This window comes from Lampetra fluviatilis, chromosome 32 (genome assembly GCF_964198595.1).
Source record: "Lampetra fluviatilis chromosome 32, kcLamFluv1.1, whole genome shotgun sequence".
NCBI lineage: Eukaryota > Metazoa > Chordata > Hyperoartia > Petromyzontiformes > Petromyzontidae > Lampetra > Lampetra fluviatilis.
The window spans coordinates 4,095,511-4,113,194 of record NC_136306.1 but is presented as its reverse complement, the minus strand read 5'-3'; the positions used below and the strand labels follow the sequence as shown (position 1 = coordinate 4,113,194).

The following is a 17,684-nucleotide window of genomic DNA, read 5'->3' as shown; positions in this document are numbered from 1 at the left end:
GGGACCAAGAGAGGGAAAACTAAAGTAAAGTTGACCAGAATCAGAGTTGACACAGTAAAAGACTGGACACACAGAGGGACTGCAGTTCACACTGAGACAGAGTTCACACAGACATAAGAGGAGACACAGAGACAAGAATGGACAGAGAGACAAGAGTGGTCACAGAGACAAGAGTGGTCACAGAGACAAGAGTGGTCAGAGAAAAGAGTGGACACAAAGCGTAGACCAAAAATAAATACATGACATCTAGGGAGGCAGAGTTGACACCGGTCTCTCTGGATCAGTGTCACATTGGTGCAATCCCCATGATCAGTCCTCCGCACCGCCTCATCCTAGGATTCCCATGACAGGGCAGTGTGCGGTGGGTTCAGGGTGCCGGGGTCCACCATGGCTTATGGACCCCATTCAAACTAAACTGCTCGTCCCAGGGACAAAATTGGCTGTACGCTCACACACACACTCTCTCACACATACATACAGGCGCTAATTATACCCGGGCACATCATAGGCGTTTGGGGCAGGGTGGGGTTGGGGATGAGGCAGTGGCAGCGGCGGCAGCCACAGCACAGCAAAGGCTGCAGGGTTTGGCAAGGTACACGTGAGATACAAGTGTCCACTCTGCTAGCTACAGCAATCCACCCGACCAGTTCTCCCTTGTGAGAGAGACATAGGCCTCAAAGAGGGGGTGCAGCCGTGGCACGACGGTTCACGTAGTGCGGAACCAAACCGGCGAACTGCAATCGATTCCAGGCCACGTCTGACGGCCCTGGGGCGCTCCACATTCGCCAACACGTAACGACCAGGGTGGTGAAGTACGATCAAGCCCCCCCACCCCCAGACCCACCCCCCCCCCCACCCACCATGCGCAAAATGGGCTGGTGAGGCATTCACCCAGCAATGGATTGACAAAGGGCTGTATATAGCCTCAATGGGTTCTCACAAGGTTATAAATAAACACTTACACACTCATTGACCGACTGCGGCCCCCTGAGATTGCGGTGCCCCACGGGCTCTCCCGGCCGCCGAAGGTGATGGTGGGGAGTGGAGTGAGAGGTTCCCGATCGAGGCGTGTTATAGGGTGACCCTCGGGAATGGAGGCCAGGGGAGACGTCAGTCTGGGAGTATGGGGGGGGGAGCTCCGGGGAGATGGAAGACAAGAGAGATTAGGGGATGCGGTTTTAATGTACCTAGGAACACAGGGACCTGAATTGAGAGGAGACTTGAGGAGAGAGGGGGACAAGTGGAGACAGCTGACATAGCGAGAGGGGACCCTGGGTAGAGAGGGGACCCGTGCCCGTACGTACTTCTTGTTCTGCTGCTGCTGGGTCTTGGCTCCACGCTTGCCCCTGGAGCGCTTCTTGCGTGCCTGGATGGACAACACTGCCAAACGAGAGAAACGTCATCGGTGGTTATGAAGAGGCTTACGGTGATGATGGTGCTGCTGCTGTTGGCAGTGTTCTGCTGCTAATGATGATGCTGTAGATGATAATTGTGCTGATGGTCCTGCTGGTGATGAATGTGCTGCTGCTGGTGTTTGCTGCCACTGATGATTGTGCTGCATCTCAAAGGTTTTGCTGTTGTTGGCTCTGCTGCTGATGCCTGCTGATGGTATTGCTGCTGCTACTGCTGATTACTTTGCTGCTGCCTGTTGATAGTTCTGCTGCTGCTACTGCTGATGCTACCTGCTGATGGTATTGCTACTGCTGATGGTATTGCTGCTGCTACTGCTGATGGTGCTGCTGCCACTGCTGATTGCTTTGCTGATGCTGCCTGTTGATGGCTCTGCTGCTGCCTGCTGATGGTATTGCTGTTGCTACTTCTGACGGCTCTGCTGCTGCTACTGCTGATGGTATTGCTACTGCTGATGGTGCTGCTGCCACTGCTGATTGCTTTGCTGCTGCTGCCTGTTGATAGCTGTGCTGCTGCTACTGCTGATGGTATTGCTGCTGATGGCTCTGCTGCTGCCTGCTGATGGGTATTGCTGCTGCTACTGCCGATGGCGCTGCTGCTGCTACTGCTGATGGCTCTGCTGCTGCTACTGCTGATGGTATTGCTGCTGCTACTGCTGATGGCTCTGCTGCTGCTGGTATTGCTGGTATTGCTGCTGCTGCTACTGATGGTGCTGCTGCTGCCTGCTGATGGTATTGCTGCTGCTGCTGCTACTGCTGATGGTATTGCTGCTGCTGCTGCTGCTACTGCTGATGGTGCTGCTGCTGCTGATGGTGCTGCTCCGCCGTCTGGGCGGAGAGCACTGGCACGTGGCCCACGGGGCCCTGGGCGGCACGCCACACGCGCCGACGGTTATGGCGCGGTATTGTACAACAACCATCCACGATCACCAGCGATGAAGGTGACGGGGGAACAGTGTTGTCAAGCAAGCCAGAGTTTAATGTGACAACAGCAGCAACAACACCGCTACCTCTGATGATGATGTGGTTGACATTGCTAATGATGTTACCGATGTTGGTCATGTAATTGATGTTGACGTATGAGTTGGAGAGTTAATGATGGAATTAGCGATGTTATTGTTGGTGACGTTTACGATGTCCGTGATGATGCTGGTACAGTACTATTAGTGCCGATGCAGTTAACGTTAATAACTGTGATGTTAGAGACGTCAGTGGTAGATAATAATTCGTGATGTGAGCAGTGGTGATGTTCGTGATGATGCGAATATTGGTGATGATGCATGCTACGAGTGATAACGACGATGTGAGAAGTGATGATGCTGAGAGCCGTGACGATCGTGCCAGTAGTAGTCGTAGCGATTAAGTAAGTGGCGATGAGGTGAGTGGTGGTGATGGTGATGGTGGTGATGATGACAACGTGGGCCCTCTTCGTCTCTCCCCGCACCTTTTCTGGAACTCATCTCGGCGGTTGGCGCCGGGCGCATGCGCAGTGCAGACGTCGGCGGTGTTGGTGGCGGCCTCGCGGACCGGCTCGGGCAACCTCCGTGCGTGTGGCCCTCGGCGTCTCCGCTTCACATCCCCTGCTGCTGCTTCTTCTTCTTCCTCTCGCTTCTCGCACTCGTCTGCCGTGGCGGGCTTCCCCCACCAACTCCAACCCCCCCACCGCTACCACCGCTACCACCACCCAAGGGAGACGCGGGACCTCGGCGTGGCTCCGTCGCCGCCGCCGCCACCACCACCGAACGTTGCCGCCGTTGCCAAGCGAAGCCGCGTGACGTCACGAAGACGCGTTAAACGCGGTGACGTCAGGCCCGCCAGTTATACGTGGTGACGTCACGCGCGAGCCCGGGAGAGGACGCGCGCGCGCGCGCGACTGCGCTTCTGGCGGGAAACCCCCCCCCACCCCACAATTCTCCCCCCCACCCCACAATTCTCCCCCCCACCCCACAATTCTCCCCCCCCCACACAATTCTCCCCCCCCCACACACATTTCTTCTCCCCCCCCACACACATTTCTTCTCCCCCCCCACACTTCTCCCCTCCCCACACACTTCCCCCCACACACATTTCTCCCCCCCCCCGCCACAATTCTCCCCCACCCCCCCCACAATTATCCCCCCCCCCCACACAATTCTCCCCCCCCACACAATTCTCCCCCACCCCCTCACAATCCCCCCCCCCACACACTTCCCCCCCCCCACACAATTCTGCCCCCCCACAATTTTCCCCCACCCCCCACACACTTTCCGCCCCCCCCCCACAATTCTCCCCCCCCCACAATTTTCCCCCACACACTTCTCCCCCCCCACAATTTTCCCCCACCCCCCACACAATTCTCCCCCCCACACACTCCCCCCCCCCCCCCACAATTCTCCCCCACCTCCTACACAATTCTTCCCCCCCCCCCCACAATTCTCCCCCCCACAATTCTCCCCCACCCCGCCCCACAATATCCCCCACCCCGCCACACTACCCTGGCGGAGTGACGTCACGCGACGAGACTGCGCGAGTTTGAGTGACGTCACGAGCGTATAAACCTTGTGTTGTGATTGCGTCACGTGCGTGAAGCTGTGCGGACGCGATGACATCATCGCGCTCCGGACGCGTGGCGGCGTCATCACGTCGCTCAACACACGTGGGTGCTGCTTGTTACAATGAGTTGCGTGGATCTATTACGTAATCTGTCGATGGCTAATGTTGATGTTGAGTCGTAGAACTGGGATTCTACATTGAGGCGTTTCAGCCAGGAGTAGCCTCCATTTAGATATTTGTGTCAATCTATAGATGCGTCTTCTTCTTTGAATGGCTAATGTTGATGTGGAGCAGCAGATGTGTCATTTTTCACCGAGGTGGTTGTTGAGCCAGATGATGGCATCAAGAGCAGCGGAGTGCAGCATCTCTGTGGTGATGATGGCGCCTCCTCCTACGTGATAATAGGGTTTTCCCCCTTTTTCTGGCAACAAAACAGGTGTTAAGATGTTAAAACATCAAACTGAAACATTTTATAAGGAATCATGTCTACATTAACCACGATGCGTGTTCACAATGGAAACAAAAAAATACTGTACTCTGACAATATATGGGGCCGTCTATAAATGTCGTCACGCACCTAGGGGGGGGGGGCAGATTTTTGTGACGATGTGTGACGAGGGGGGGGGTTGAGAAATATGACGTCACATAAAAATTCGCAACTTTAAATTGTTATAACAACACTATCTGTTATAACAATACTCCTACAACATCAGAGTGCTGCGCCACATTAAATACGCACTACAATGACAATAGTTTAAAGCGATTTGAAGCATGTTTTATTTTCAAAATGGAAATATGGTTTTGGGGGGGAGGCAGAGCTTTGTGACGTCATATTTGAGGGGGGGGGGGTCTGACTTTTTGTGACGCCATGTGAAGAGGGGGGGGGTCCAAAATCGCCCAAAATCCCGTGACGTCATTTATGGACGGTCCCTTACGCGGTACTCAGCCCCAGAGTATGCAAGTGCCACGCGTGGTATGCCGCTCGCAGGGTATTCGCGTCTCAACCCCAGCTTGGTACCGGTCAGCTCGTGCGCGATGTTCACTCCGGGACTTGCGTTTAGAGCTTCACCACTTCGAGATGATGGTGGTGGGAGAGGGAGAGAGAGAGAGGAGGCGAGGCTTCTTGTTCATCGTTACAACCGAGCTACTGTGGATTGACGGCTTCGTGGGCGATCCTCTTGCCAAACAAATGCACGTGCGGTGGTCCTCGATCTTTGTCTGCTTCTCTCCCCGTCCAATGAAGGGTGCGAATCTTCCACTGCGACCAGAACTCCATCTCCCCCGATTGGCCCCCCACCGTTCTCCCGATAACAACGCAGGAAAAAATGAGCCAATAATAGCCCAAAGCTTTTTTTATTTTCATTAGTGATTGGATTACCTTTTATATTCTTTACACTAATATCGTAGTGTTTTTGTATTGTTTGCTGTTGTAACTTTCTGACCCGCCCCTACTGGACATCCGTAAAAAATAGCTTTATAGCTCATCGCTCTCCTCCAGTATATATACCGATTCTGAACTCACCACTCAGCTGATTCACCATTTAGCTGACACTACTCACCTGACTCTCACGACTCACCTAACACTGCTCAGCTGACACCACCCACTCACCTACCACTCACCACTCAGCTGACACCACTCACTCACCTACCTCTCACCACTCAGCTGACACCACTCACTCACCTACCTCTCACCACTCAGCTGACACTACTCACCTACCTCTCACCACTCAGCTGACACTACCCACACACCTGCCTCTCACTACTCGGCTTACATTACTCCCCTGACCCTCAGCACTCAGCTGACACCACCCACTCACCTACCACTCACCACTCAGCTGACACCACTCACTCACCTACCTCTCACCACTCAGCTGACACCACTCACTCACCTACCTCTCACCACTCAGCTGACACTACTCACCTACCTCTCACCACTCAGCTGACACTACCCACGCACCTGCCTCTCACTACTCGGCTTACATTACTCCCCTGACCCTCACCACTCAGCTGACACCACCCACTCACCTACCACTCACCACTCAGCTAACACAACCCACTCACCTACCACTCACCACTCAGCTGACACTACGCACCTACCTCCCACCACTCAGCTGACACTACTTATCAGACCCTAACCTAATGAGGCTCATGCGTTTAACTTACCTGTGACTATTGTATCCAGTGCGTGAAGCCCCCCCCCCCCCCCCCCCGTGTGGAGCGAAACGTCGGACATCGGCGCTACACAACACCACGTTACTTAGTTGTCCGACCCGACAACACGTGGGCGGGGTGGGGAGAGAGCCATGCGTGAGCCTGGCCACCGGATGGCGTGAGAGTGTGGCGGCGTGGCCACGGCTACCCATACGCTGCCTGGCCCTGCAATTCCGATTTAAATGTCGCCACACACAGCGGTGCAGATCTCAAGACCCTGCACAGACCAATGGCACGTGTGCATCCAGGGGGAAATGAAAGAGGAGGCGTCTTTGTTATGGGGGAGGAGGAAGCAGGAGGGTCTTAAGAGTCAGAATCTTTATTTAGACTGGAGGAATCAGGTCTGTCAAGGTCGGCGACCCAGGAAATGCATGCCACTCGGCACACCACATCCCGTATACCTCTAAGTTACGGATGCTATGAGTCGTGTGCCACCTACGACTGTAGGAAGTCTACCAGCGACTCGCACACTGTTCAGTGAGACATTCAACTCTTGACTGCGATAGGCCGAAGATGAGAGCAGGTTCTTGGAGCAAGGGGCTTGAGCAAGGGGCTTGATACGACAGCTCGGGCTACTGGGGGAATTGTGTGAATGGAAAGAATGCTCAGAACGCAGGAGCTGAACACGTGTTCAGCGAGTGCAGAATGCAGCTGCCCGGATGACTCGGCGGGTTCGCCGTTGTGAACACATCACGCACTGCAGCATGCATTGGCTATACCGGTCCGCATACAATTCGAGGTTGCTCTCCTCACCTACAAAGTACCAGTGGCGTAGCGAGGATATTTTGCGCCCGGGGACGAACTATAAAATTGGCGCCCCCCCCCCCCACCCCGTTTAATCACATACTAAAATGTAATTACATGACGTGTAGGCTGTGTGTGGAGGGATATATACACTTTTAGGTTGAGGTGTAGATTTGTGCAGTAGTTTCAGGCTGCCGCGCCCGCCGCAATAAGTTATAATGTCACGTTGCAAGCCTCATTGTGGCGCCCCTTTACCTTGGCGCCCGGGGACATATGTACCCCCCTGCCCCCCCCCCCCCTAGCTACGCCTCTGCAAAGTACTGCAACGGCTTGGGCCCCCTATCTACAGTACTTGCCAAACGACAACTCCCTCCAATCCTCAGGCACATTCTGTTCACTCCGTTCCACGGCAAGGCTTTCCCAGCCCAGGATTGCTCACGTGCCTCTGGGGAGACAAAGTCTTCGTGAACACAGCCCCCCTAAAAAAATTTGGAACACCACCCGGCCTGGCCACCGGACATCCGAAACGCGCAGCGTGTCTCTCAATTCTAGATTTGAAGCTTTCGTGACTGCAAGGATTCGTACTCTTTTTTTTCGGTAAAGTCGCGTAGGTAAAAAATAGAATAAATTAAAACTAAATTAAATCACGACGCTTCGGAGGCAACACAAGCTTCCGACTTCAGGTAGAACCGTTATACTTGTCTCTCAATTATCAAAATATTTGTTTATACCGGAGGAATTCGATGAGCTACGAGGCGCTTTTTTAAAACAGATGTCCAGTAGGGGGCGAATCATAACGTTACAACTACTAACACAATGTTATAGGTTTTTTTGGGGGGGGGGGGGTTAGATCGCGTAAATATAAATGTGTCGGTAAACCCGCCACCACCCGACACTGCCAATTAGTGAAGGTTTGTCACGTAAACAGAACGTGCCAATTCGTTACTCGTACAGCACTAGCCGGCGTGTTGGAGAGCATTTACAATCTGAGTACGACGTTTTGCCGGTAACTACAACTATCTTCATCAGGCGGCAGCCAGACTTGTGGAGACATCCTTCTGTTTCGTTCGTTAAACAGAGGGGTAGATGTGATGACATCACTTGTGAGGTCTTCACGAGCGAAGGGGCAGGGTGGGTTAATTAATGCACATAAATTACAACGGATATCCATTCGGTTATTCATATGGTAATCGGCGTACTTTATGCATGCACATTGTTCTTGCTATTGTCTACGCACAGGTAATCCCCATTGACGTATGGCAACGTGTAGAGGCATGCATTTAAACCATATATTATTTGATTATTTGCTTCCAAGCAGCACTAAGCCTGTAGCTATCCGAATGTTTAAAAAAAAGAATCTCAACGAAACAGGATCTCTCCACAAATCTGGCTCTCCGCCTGATTAAGCTAGTTGTAATTACTGGCGAAACATCGTACTCAGATTGTAAATGTTGTGGCTTGGCTCTCAAATACACCGGTGTGCTGTTATAGTGACAAACCTTACTAATTGGCTGTGTCCGGTGGTGGCGGGTTTAACGACACATTCATATTTTGCGCGATCGAACCCCCCAAAAAAACTATATTATGGATATTGGTCGCGAAAGCCTAGGGTTTTAAACAAACACAATGGTCTGTGCCAGACATCTTTTCAGACGTGCCTTCCCATAAAATCTAAAACTTATTTTATTTACTAATCACCTTTCGTATGCCGATTCGTTGCGCACGGTCACACTTTTATTGTTCACGCACTTGCGTTAGCCGCTGAGGTCGTGACGAATATTATTTTCCCATCCCTGTTGCTTCGTGGTAACCTAGAAGCCTCACCGTTCCGTTGTAATGCGCACGGATGCCAACTTGAGGACCCATCTCGGCACGTACAATAGAGATTGATTGACGTGTGAGAAAATCCTGGTGACAAAATGCGAGAGGCGGGCGCGAGAAAAGTGGAGTGGTTGTCCTAACCAAACCCGGCCACCAGAGGTCGTTGCGACCCACAACTTGGTAGAATACAAAGATATCGTTCGTGACAATAGAACAGTTGGTTTTCAACATTTTGTTGGCGACTATGTTATCCCCTCCGTTTAATTTTGTTTTAACAGAGTACCCCCTTGGCTGATCCAAACCGGTTTTGAGAAATACATTTATGAATAACGAACATAAATATTTTAACCAATTGTCCATGTTTTGAGGCATCCTAACAAGCTGGTAACTGCAAGTAAATAAAACAAATCAACGGAGGTTTAGAAATGTATTTTATATCGTTCTAGGATTGTATAAATACACGGCGATACGACCATCTTGTGGTCACATTGTGGCCCAAGCCCTGTAACACTTGGGATGCTCAGGCGGTCCCGTCTAGCATCGTGTATCGTCGTATTACAGTGGTGGAAATGGGCAGGGGATTACCCCGGAATGCCGTGGTGGGAGTGACATTTTGAACCCAACTGCGTTACGAAAAGAATCAAGGATTAATGCGTTTTTTAAATTTGACTCACAGACCCCTAGACCAACAGAGATACCCACAAACACGCTCAGAAATCCACAGACACGCTCAGAAACTCACCAACACCCATAAGACCCACAGAAACCCACAGACACGCACAAAGACCCACACACCGAGCGAAACTCCTCACCCCCCTCCCACTTAGGAGATCTATAATGTACGGTCCAGATGTAGTGGCGGGTGAGGGGGAACCATTTAGGAGTTTCCCCAGTAATTTCTTTCCATCTCCAGCCCTGGTACCATGTGAATGAACGCATTCAGGATTCAGCAAACCAGCCACGACTCCACTCCTCGCATCGGATTGAGCGGTGACGTGCCACTCAACTCGACCGCTTGTGGCAGAGAAACACGCTGCACAGTGCATTTAGCCACAAACAGATTCACTCATATGAGCGTTTAATGGAACAAAATCAAAGTTTCCGAAATTGAGTTTGCTCTAGTATTCAGATTGTGTTAGTGTATCTTCGACAATATTTTGCCTGGAGTCTCAACGGGCTCTCTCACCTTTCCTGAATGCCTCGCTGAGGCCGTGTGAACGCACACGCCACATGGGATCTTTGTCTCGGTGTGCTATCATGCGTGTCGTGTAAATAACGTGTTGTTGCTCTGGATAGTTTGCACATTCCCTCCACCCTGCAGCGTCTGGTAACCGCCGCCACTGCCGATGGTCTTTGGCTGTGGCCTCTGTACCTCGATGGGTCTCTAGGTAATTATTTGAATCCCTTTGTAACTCTATGGGTCTCTGTGTAACCATATGGGTATCTATGTAATAGTATGGGTCTCTGGGTCTCTGTGTAACTCCATGGGTCTTTATGTAACTCCATGGGTCTCTGTAACTCCATGGGTCTTTGTGTAACTCCATAGGTCTTTGTGTAACTCTATGGGTCTGTGTGTAACTCCATGGGTCTCTATGTAAATCTTACGTAACTGTAATATCATATAACTGCCACCAGTGCCGATGTTTCTTGGGCTGTGGTCGTTTTTGTAACAGAGCTGCTTAATTCCACGTGGTCTCACCAGCTGCAATAATAAAGCCTAGGGGGGTCTGATATCAGTGCAACGACACCAAAGCAAGAACATTTTAGTGGGACAAACACAACACGGTTGTGCAACCAGATGATGGCCAAGTACGCTACGTTGATATAAGCCGGTCACAACGTGGGACGCAGAGCCACAATCGTGATACTCACACGGTCACCGCACGCGCACTCGCACACACACCGACTCCACAACGGCAGAATAATCCAAGCGACATCACAGCTGGTGTCTAGTTTTAAGGCATTCATTCTCTCTCAAAACAACAACAACCACCATCCTGCGCGCTGTAAAATGTAGACTTAAAATTAACAAAATTAACAAAATAAAATTAACAAAATAAAAGGTACAAATCGGTTTTTGGGAAAACGAGCAAGCGAAGGTCAACGTGGTCAACGGGTCGTGCCGGTCCCACACCGAGACGAGGCCTCTTGGCCACGCCGGTTCCGCGGGAGGGGACGTGATCACGTTGTTCCACTCTCAAGGCGGCGCGGGAACGGCCGCAGTGAGCGTCGCACGTTTCTCCCAAAAATATAACATCGTCGTGTGTCAATTTGCAACAACAAAAAACCCACAGCCACCGCTTGGAAATGTGCACGGTTACAAACGAGGGCCTTGCGATCGGTCGGCTGCGGAGAGTTTGCCGCCAGCTCCGTGTCCCACCTGGCTGGCCACGTTCCCGATATTCCTGAGGATTCGGCAGACAAATTCCGGATGGGATCGATCGACTCCCACAAGTGATTTCTACGGAATCCTACCGATCCTCGAGTCCATCACACGTTCAAATTCTCCCTTAAGCTTCGGGTTGCCACTTGCCCTGGTCTTCCCAGGACCATACTGTTGAGGTAGTCATCCTGGGAAAACCGTAAGTCATCCTGGAGACATTTAAAGTCTCGGTGGTGTCATTTGCGCAGTAATATGCCACGCAAGACAATTAATTTACAATGGGTTCTCCCGCTCTTGTAGCATTTTGAGATATTGTTCTACCCAAGATATGCCCCATTTTTTTATATTTCACAAGTGGAAACCTGACTCCGAACCCCGCATAATATCCTCAGGCCTTTGGGTTCTGCCTCGGGGCCGTTGACCTGCATAAATGTGCCCCCGATGAGCAGGGATTGTTAACGGGTTTCTGTCCTCGACGGCAACAAATGAGACGCGAACAAAACGCCGCGGGGCAACCCCGGATACGATCATCACGCGGCGCGAGCACAAACGCCGCCACGGCCAAGATACGAACCGCGAGGCCCAGGGCCGGCGGCCTTCGTGCCGTTCTGTTCCGGGAGGCACAGTCGCGTGAACAAGCTCAACCGGTTTCCGTCAGAGAAACGCAAATGGGGGGGGGAGGGGTGGAATATGACCTCAATCAATACGTATAACGAGGGCGCGGTGGGATGTATTATTGTCACATAATAGGAAGGTGGGTTTCGCGTACTTTATTTTTAACGGCCGTGTAAAGGGGGGTCATATTTTCAGCTTCACGTACATGAGCCCAGAATATTTCAAAACGAGAACTGGAGCACGACCAACGATGCTCGTGAATTGCCACAGGACCACGCCGCTGAGTGCGCTTTGGCACCGCTGACCCCTCCAACGGCAACACAGTCCAAGCCCAGCTGACCCGGATCCACGCCACGGCGTCAGGGGTCACACGTATGGGGAGGAATGGCTAAGCTTTGACCGGGTTACAACTTACAGCAAAACAGGCTTTTTTTATCCCAGTGTGCATACAAAGGATCATTATATACATACAGCACAACATGCGCGCATCCACTTAGGCCGCGTCACAACGGTACTCCCCCCTTCTCTACAGTAGATGATTTAAAACACGTACAGCTTTAAAATAAATAATGTTAAAATCATGGATTATTATCATTATTATTGCCAAACGAGAAAAGCACTTAGTTTGTGAATACAGCCGCCCGGTTTTGATTAAAGTGATTTTTTTTCCGCGCGCAGACTACGAGGTTAGGGGGTGGCGGTGCCTTACCCTGGTGCGGCCACAATCGACCTGAAGACTCCTTCTCTCGGGTTTGCAAGTTCTCTCTTCCTTCTACAGTAGACGACGCTTTTCTTCAGCAACGCGGGGCTTCAGTTAGTGGTGATTAAAGAACACTCAAACCGGCGGGCGAGGAGCGAGAGAAGCCCCACTTACAAAAAAAAGTCTCTACGTCTTTAAACGGTTTTGAGAGGTGGAGCCCTTGTTGACTACTTTCCGACAGAGGTTGCAAGTAAGGCGATCTCCCCCGGAGCCAACCATCTCCCAAAACCACAACAACATTTCCTATTTTCTTTGCAGCAGTTTACAAAAATTAACCGTTTTAAAAACTCGTTCGTTCTTCCGTTAAAACATCAAGGCCGGGGGGGGGGGGCGGGGAGAATGGCGGAAGCTCCGAGCAAGGTGTCGTGGTCATCGCTATCGTGGTCGTGGCAGCGCGACGCACGTACGCGCATAGTCCCTCGCCGCAGCTCCTGGCGTGCGCCGGCGCCACCAACCACCCAGCCAATCGCAGCAGACCTGGCTCCTGCAACCTCTTCGTGATGGGTTTTTTTTTATTAAAATGTACTTGGTCGCTCGCACGGCGGCCTTGTGCAGCTGGGTGGGGAGGTTAAAAGGGTCAGCGAGCGCGCCGAGTCATCTCGCGGGCACCGCCGCGAAGAGACCGCCGTGTTGCGTCGCGCCACGGGGGACGAGGAGGCGGCACGAGTGGGAAGCACTTCATCGGTGGGTCCGGGTGGGGGGGCGGAGGTCGACAAAGAATGGCGCTGAGGAAAGAGGGCAGCTGCACCTCATCCATCTCTTGAGCGGCTTGCCGAATTGACGAAAAACGATTTCACTCGGGGCATCCGATTTCAAACGAGAAAATTGTTGCGCACGCGCACGCTACCCAAGCGGCCTTCGCGGCTTTGGCGATCTTGCCCGGCGCTCCCACGGGCAGGACCTTCCACCAACGTGTCCACCGCGCAGAGGTAGGGCCCCCCCTACCCCCTCCGCTCAGGCAGCGCCAAGGGGCACGGGCCGGACGACACGCGGTCGTCACCCCGTCACAGGTCGGTGACCTTGTTCTCCACCGCCGCCGCCACCTGCTGCAGCCGGTACGCCAGCTGCATCTTCTGGGTGTGCGGGTCGTCCTCCAGCGCGGTGATCACCTGCGCACGCGAGCATGCAGACGCACGTCCTGGCGGTCAAGCGCCAGCAGCACGGGTGGGGTGGGGGGGGACTCTTTTCTCCTCCTTACCAGTGCCTTTGGTGGAGTGCCACAGATTTAACTATTTAACGCACACCTGTCGGGGCTGTCCAATAATGCCACTCAAATTAGTGCTCAAATTTACAAGTGTCTGCATTCAAATCAGCAACAGTGTTGTTGCCAGTTTAAACACACTCCCTCCTCAAGCACCCAATTGGTGTGGCTAAGAAGCTTGCAGTGATGGATAAATGTAAATTTCGGGCAATTTTGCAGAGGAAGGTCGACCTCACATGGCCGTGAGGCCATGTATGTATGTATGTTAAACTTCTTTCGCACCGTACATAGCCAACCGTGCTAATCGGGGAGTTCGCGCGTTACAATAACTAGGCTGCAGTCGGGCAGGAGCCAGAAGTTGATCGTTACTTGCACCTCAGATTCGGTGCACACTTCACTCATGTCACGTGCCGTCATGTTCACGGTCAGTTTGTCGCCGTTTTGGTTTTGAGTGCCACCGCTGCCCACGAAGCGTGACCGTTGGAGCTGCCCGACAGACGGGCGTCCACGTTGCGCAAGGCTAACCATCGCGGCGGTCAGAAGGTGGAGCGAGCGAGTCAACTCGATGCTACGTGGCGATCGAGCGGGTAAAACGATCGTCTGCTGGCTGGCATCCCAGCCCGGGAGTGTGGTGGTGTGGTGGTGTGGGGGGGGGGGGGAACTCGCCTGGTCGTAGTACTTGTTGACGTACGTGTAGAGCTCGTGAAGCGCCACCATCGAGTTGAGCTCGTTTGAGTTGTTCTGGGGATGCAGCAGATTCGCGCGTTACGCACGCACGTATGCACACACACAAACGTACACAAGCGGTCTGCACACACACACGCAAGTGGTCCATACAAATATAAATGTCCCCTGTATAGCCTTAACAGACTGTTGGGGCAAGTACTGTTAGCAAGCGGCTATGAAGGCCGGCACAGTACACGAGGGGATGGGTTGCCAACAGTGCTGATGTTTTACACACCGCACCAGGTACTGATGAGGCCGAGTCGACCTAGAGGAGGGCCAGAACCACTTCAGATAATCGTCACTGATGTTGGGCGCGAGCGGGAACTGATCTCGGGTCGCCAGGTTTGTGGTGCAGCGCGGTGAGCACTGCACTACCGCTCCACTCACCCGTGACTCCTCGGAGAGCTCCGTTCTCATGTCCTCATCCCGGACCGGTACCATCTGGCGGATGTCTGCGTAATACCTGGAGACACACGCACACACACACAGGCACGCACGCACGCGTGTGCACACACGGGTATCTTTAGAAGTGAATTACTGATTCCGTTTCTGGTTGTCTCAATCATAGTATGCCTCTTCAAACTAAACACAATGATGAGGAAAACTTATCAATAAATAGTTCAAGGTTGTTTGAGTATATATGTTCTCTTGTTAAGGAACTTGGCACTACAGGCATGAGTCTAAATTAACTTGAGAGCTACGTGACATTAAACTGTGAAGTTGCGCTACACCAGGCGTGGGACCCGAGGCCAAATGCACCCAAACTATCAAAAAAGTAGATTGATGACCATGCTGTGGAGGTTTAATTCAAATTGCGAGGTCCTCCTCGGCAAGGTCTCCCGCACCTCCGACTAGCACGGTTGGCGACGTAAGATGTGAAAGAAGTTCAACATGCGTACAAATGTCGTCTCAAAGAATGTTTAGAGAACAGCTCCCGCATGTGAAAGATACGAGAAACATTAAAAGTATCAATGCCCAGAACGACTGGAAATGGCCAGAAGAAGACCAACGGAGGTCCAAAGCTCGAGAGCACCCAGAGAGTGAGAGAGCGCACAGACACCCAGAGAGTGAGAGAGCGTCCACACAGCCAGAGAGTGAGAGAGCGTCCAGACACCCAGAGAGTGAGAGAGCGTCCAGACACCCAGAGAATGAGAGAGCGCCCACACAGCCAGAGAGTGAGAAAGCGTCCAGACAGCCAGAGAGTGAGAGAGCGTCCACACAGCCAGAGAGTGAGAGAGCGTCCAGACAGCCAGAGATTGAGAGAGCGTCCACACAGCCAGAGAGTGAGAGAGCGTCCAGACAGCCAGAGAATGAGAGAGCGTCCAGACAGCCAGAGAATGAGAGAGCGCCCACACAGCCAGAGAGTGAGAGAGCGTCCAGACAGCCAGAGAATGAGAGAGCGTCCACACAGCCAGAGAGTGAGAGAGCGCCCACACAGCCAGAGAATGAGAGAGCGTCCAGACAGCCAGAGAATGAGAGAGCGTCCAGACAGCCAGAGAATGAGAGAGCGTCCACACAGCCAGAGAGTGAGAGAGCGTCCAGACAGCCAGAGAATGAGAGAGCGTCCACACAGCCAGAGAGTGAGAGAGCGCCCACACAGCCAGAGAATGAGAGAGCGTCCAGACAGCCAGAGATTGAGAGAGCGTCCACACAGCCAGAGAGTGAGAGAGCGTCCAGACAGCCAGAGAGTGAGAGAGCGTCCAGACAGCCAGAGAATGAGAGAGCGTCCACACAGCCAGAGAGTGAGAGAGCGCACAGACAGCCAGAGAGTGAGAGAGCGTCCACACAGCCAGAGATTGAGAGAGCGTCCACACAGCCAGAGATTGAGAGAGCGCACAGACAGCCAGAGAGTGAGAGAGCGTCCACACAGCCAGAGATTGAGAGAGCGCACAGACAGCCAGAGAGTGAGAGAGTGAGAGAGCGTCCACACAGCCAGAGAGTGAGAGAGGGTCCACACAGCCAGAGAGTGAGAGAGCGTCCACACAGCCAGAGAGTGAGAGAGCGCACAGACAGCCAGAGATTGAGAGAGCGTCCACACAGCCAGAGAGTGAGAGAGCGCACAGACAGCCAGAGAGTGAGAGAGCGTCCACACAGCCAGAGAGTGAGAGAGCGCACAGACAGCCAGAGATTGAGAGAGCGTCCACACAGCCAGAGAGTGAGAGAGCGCACAGACAGCCAGAGATTGAGAGAGCGTCCACACAGCCAGAGATTGAGAGAGCGTCCACACAGCCAGAGAGTGAGAGAGCGCACAGACAGCCAGAGATTGAGAGAGCGTCCACACAGCCAGAGAGTGAGAGAGCGCACAGACAGCCAGAGATTGAGAGAGCGTCCACACAGCCAGAGAGTGAGAGAGCGTCCACACAGCCAGAGATTGAGAGAGCGTCCACACAGCCAGAGAGTGAGAGAGCGTCCACACAGCCAGAGAGTGAGAGAGCGCACAGACAGCCAGAGATTGAGAGAGCGTCCACACAGCCAGAGAGTGAGAGAGCGCACAGACAGCCAGAGATTGAGAGAGCGTCCACACAGCCAGAGAGTGAGAGAGCGCACAGACAGCCAGAGATTGAGAGAGCGCACAGACAGCCAGAGATTGAGAGAGCGTCCACACAGCCAGAGAGTGAGAGAGCGCACAGACAGCCAGAGATTGAGAGAGCGTCCACACAGCCAGAGAGTGAGAGAGCGTCCACACAGCCAGAGAGTGAGAGAGCGCACAGACAGCCAGAGAGTGAGAGAGCGTCCACACAGCCAGAGAGTGAGAGAGCGCACAGACAGCCAGAGAGTGAGAGAGCGTCCACACAGCCAGAGAGTGAGAGAGCGTCCAGACAGCCAGAGAGTGAGAGAGCGTCCACACAGCCAGAGAGTGAGAGAGCGTCCAGACAGCCAGAGAGTGAGAGAGCGTCCACACAGCCAGAGAGTGAGAGAGCGCACAGACAGCCAGAGAGTGAGAGAGCGCCCACACAGCCAGAGAGTGAGAGAGCGTTCAGACAGCCAGAGAGTGAGAGAGCGTCCACACAGCCAGAGAGTGAGAGAGCGCACAGACAGCCAGAGAGTGAGAGAGCGTCCACACAGCCAGAGAGTGAGAGAGCGCACAGACAGCCAGAGAGTGAGAGAGCGTCCACACAGCCAGAGAGTGAGAGAGCGTCCACACAGCCAGAGAGTGAGAGAGCGCACAGACAGCCAGAGAGTGAGAGAGCGCACAGACAGCCAGAGAGTGAGAGAGCGTCCACACAGCCAGAGAGTGAGAGAGCGTCCACACAGCCAGAGAGTGAGAGAGCGTCCACACAC

The 17,684-nt window shown here is 53.0% G+C and overlaps 2 protein-coding genes across 6 annotated transcripts in view; both read right to left on the bottom strand.

Moving 5' to 3' along the window:
- The window catches only part of LOC144943643 (SRSF protein kinase 2-like), a 70,933-nt gene extending 67,778 nt beyond the window's left edge, over positions 1-3,155 (bottom strand). Inside the window, exons 1-2 of one of the 2 annotated variants that reach the window (XM_078871309.1) lie at positions 2,854-3,155; positions 1,305-1,380 (exon numbers count right to left, since the gene is read on the bottom strand). In XM_078871309.1, the coding sequence (XP_078727435.1) occupies positions 1,305-1,380; positions 2,854-2,893 (116 nt within the window). In that variant the 5' untranslated portion in view covers positions 2,894-3,155. The remainder of the gene's footprint in view (positions 1-1,304; positions 1,381-2,853) is intronic. The other variant, XM_078871308.1, reaches the window with a different exon arrangement.
- A 7,505-nt stretch (positions 3,156-10,660) lies between these two features.
- LOC144943642 (plexin-B1-like) overlaps positions 10,661-17,684 on the bottom strand; it is a 115,170-nt gene continuing 108,146 nt past the window's right edge. For all 4 annotated transcript variants that reach the window (XM_078871305.1, XM_078871304.1, XM_078871307.1 and 1 more), the window contains 3 exons: positions 14,790-14,865; positions 14,343-14,417; positions 10,661-13,584 (listed from right to left, as the gene is read on the bottom strand). In XM_078871305.1, the coding sequence (XP_078727431.1) occupies positions 13,480-13,584; positions 14,343-14,417; positions 14,790-14,865 (256 nt within the window). In that variant the 3' untranslated portion in view covers positions 10,661-13,479. The remainder of the gene's footprint in view (positions 13,585-14,342; positions 14,418-14,789; positions 14,866-17,684) is intronic.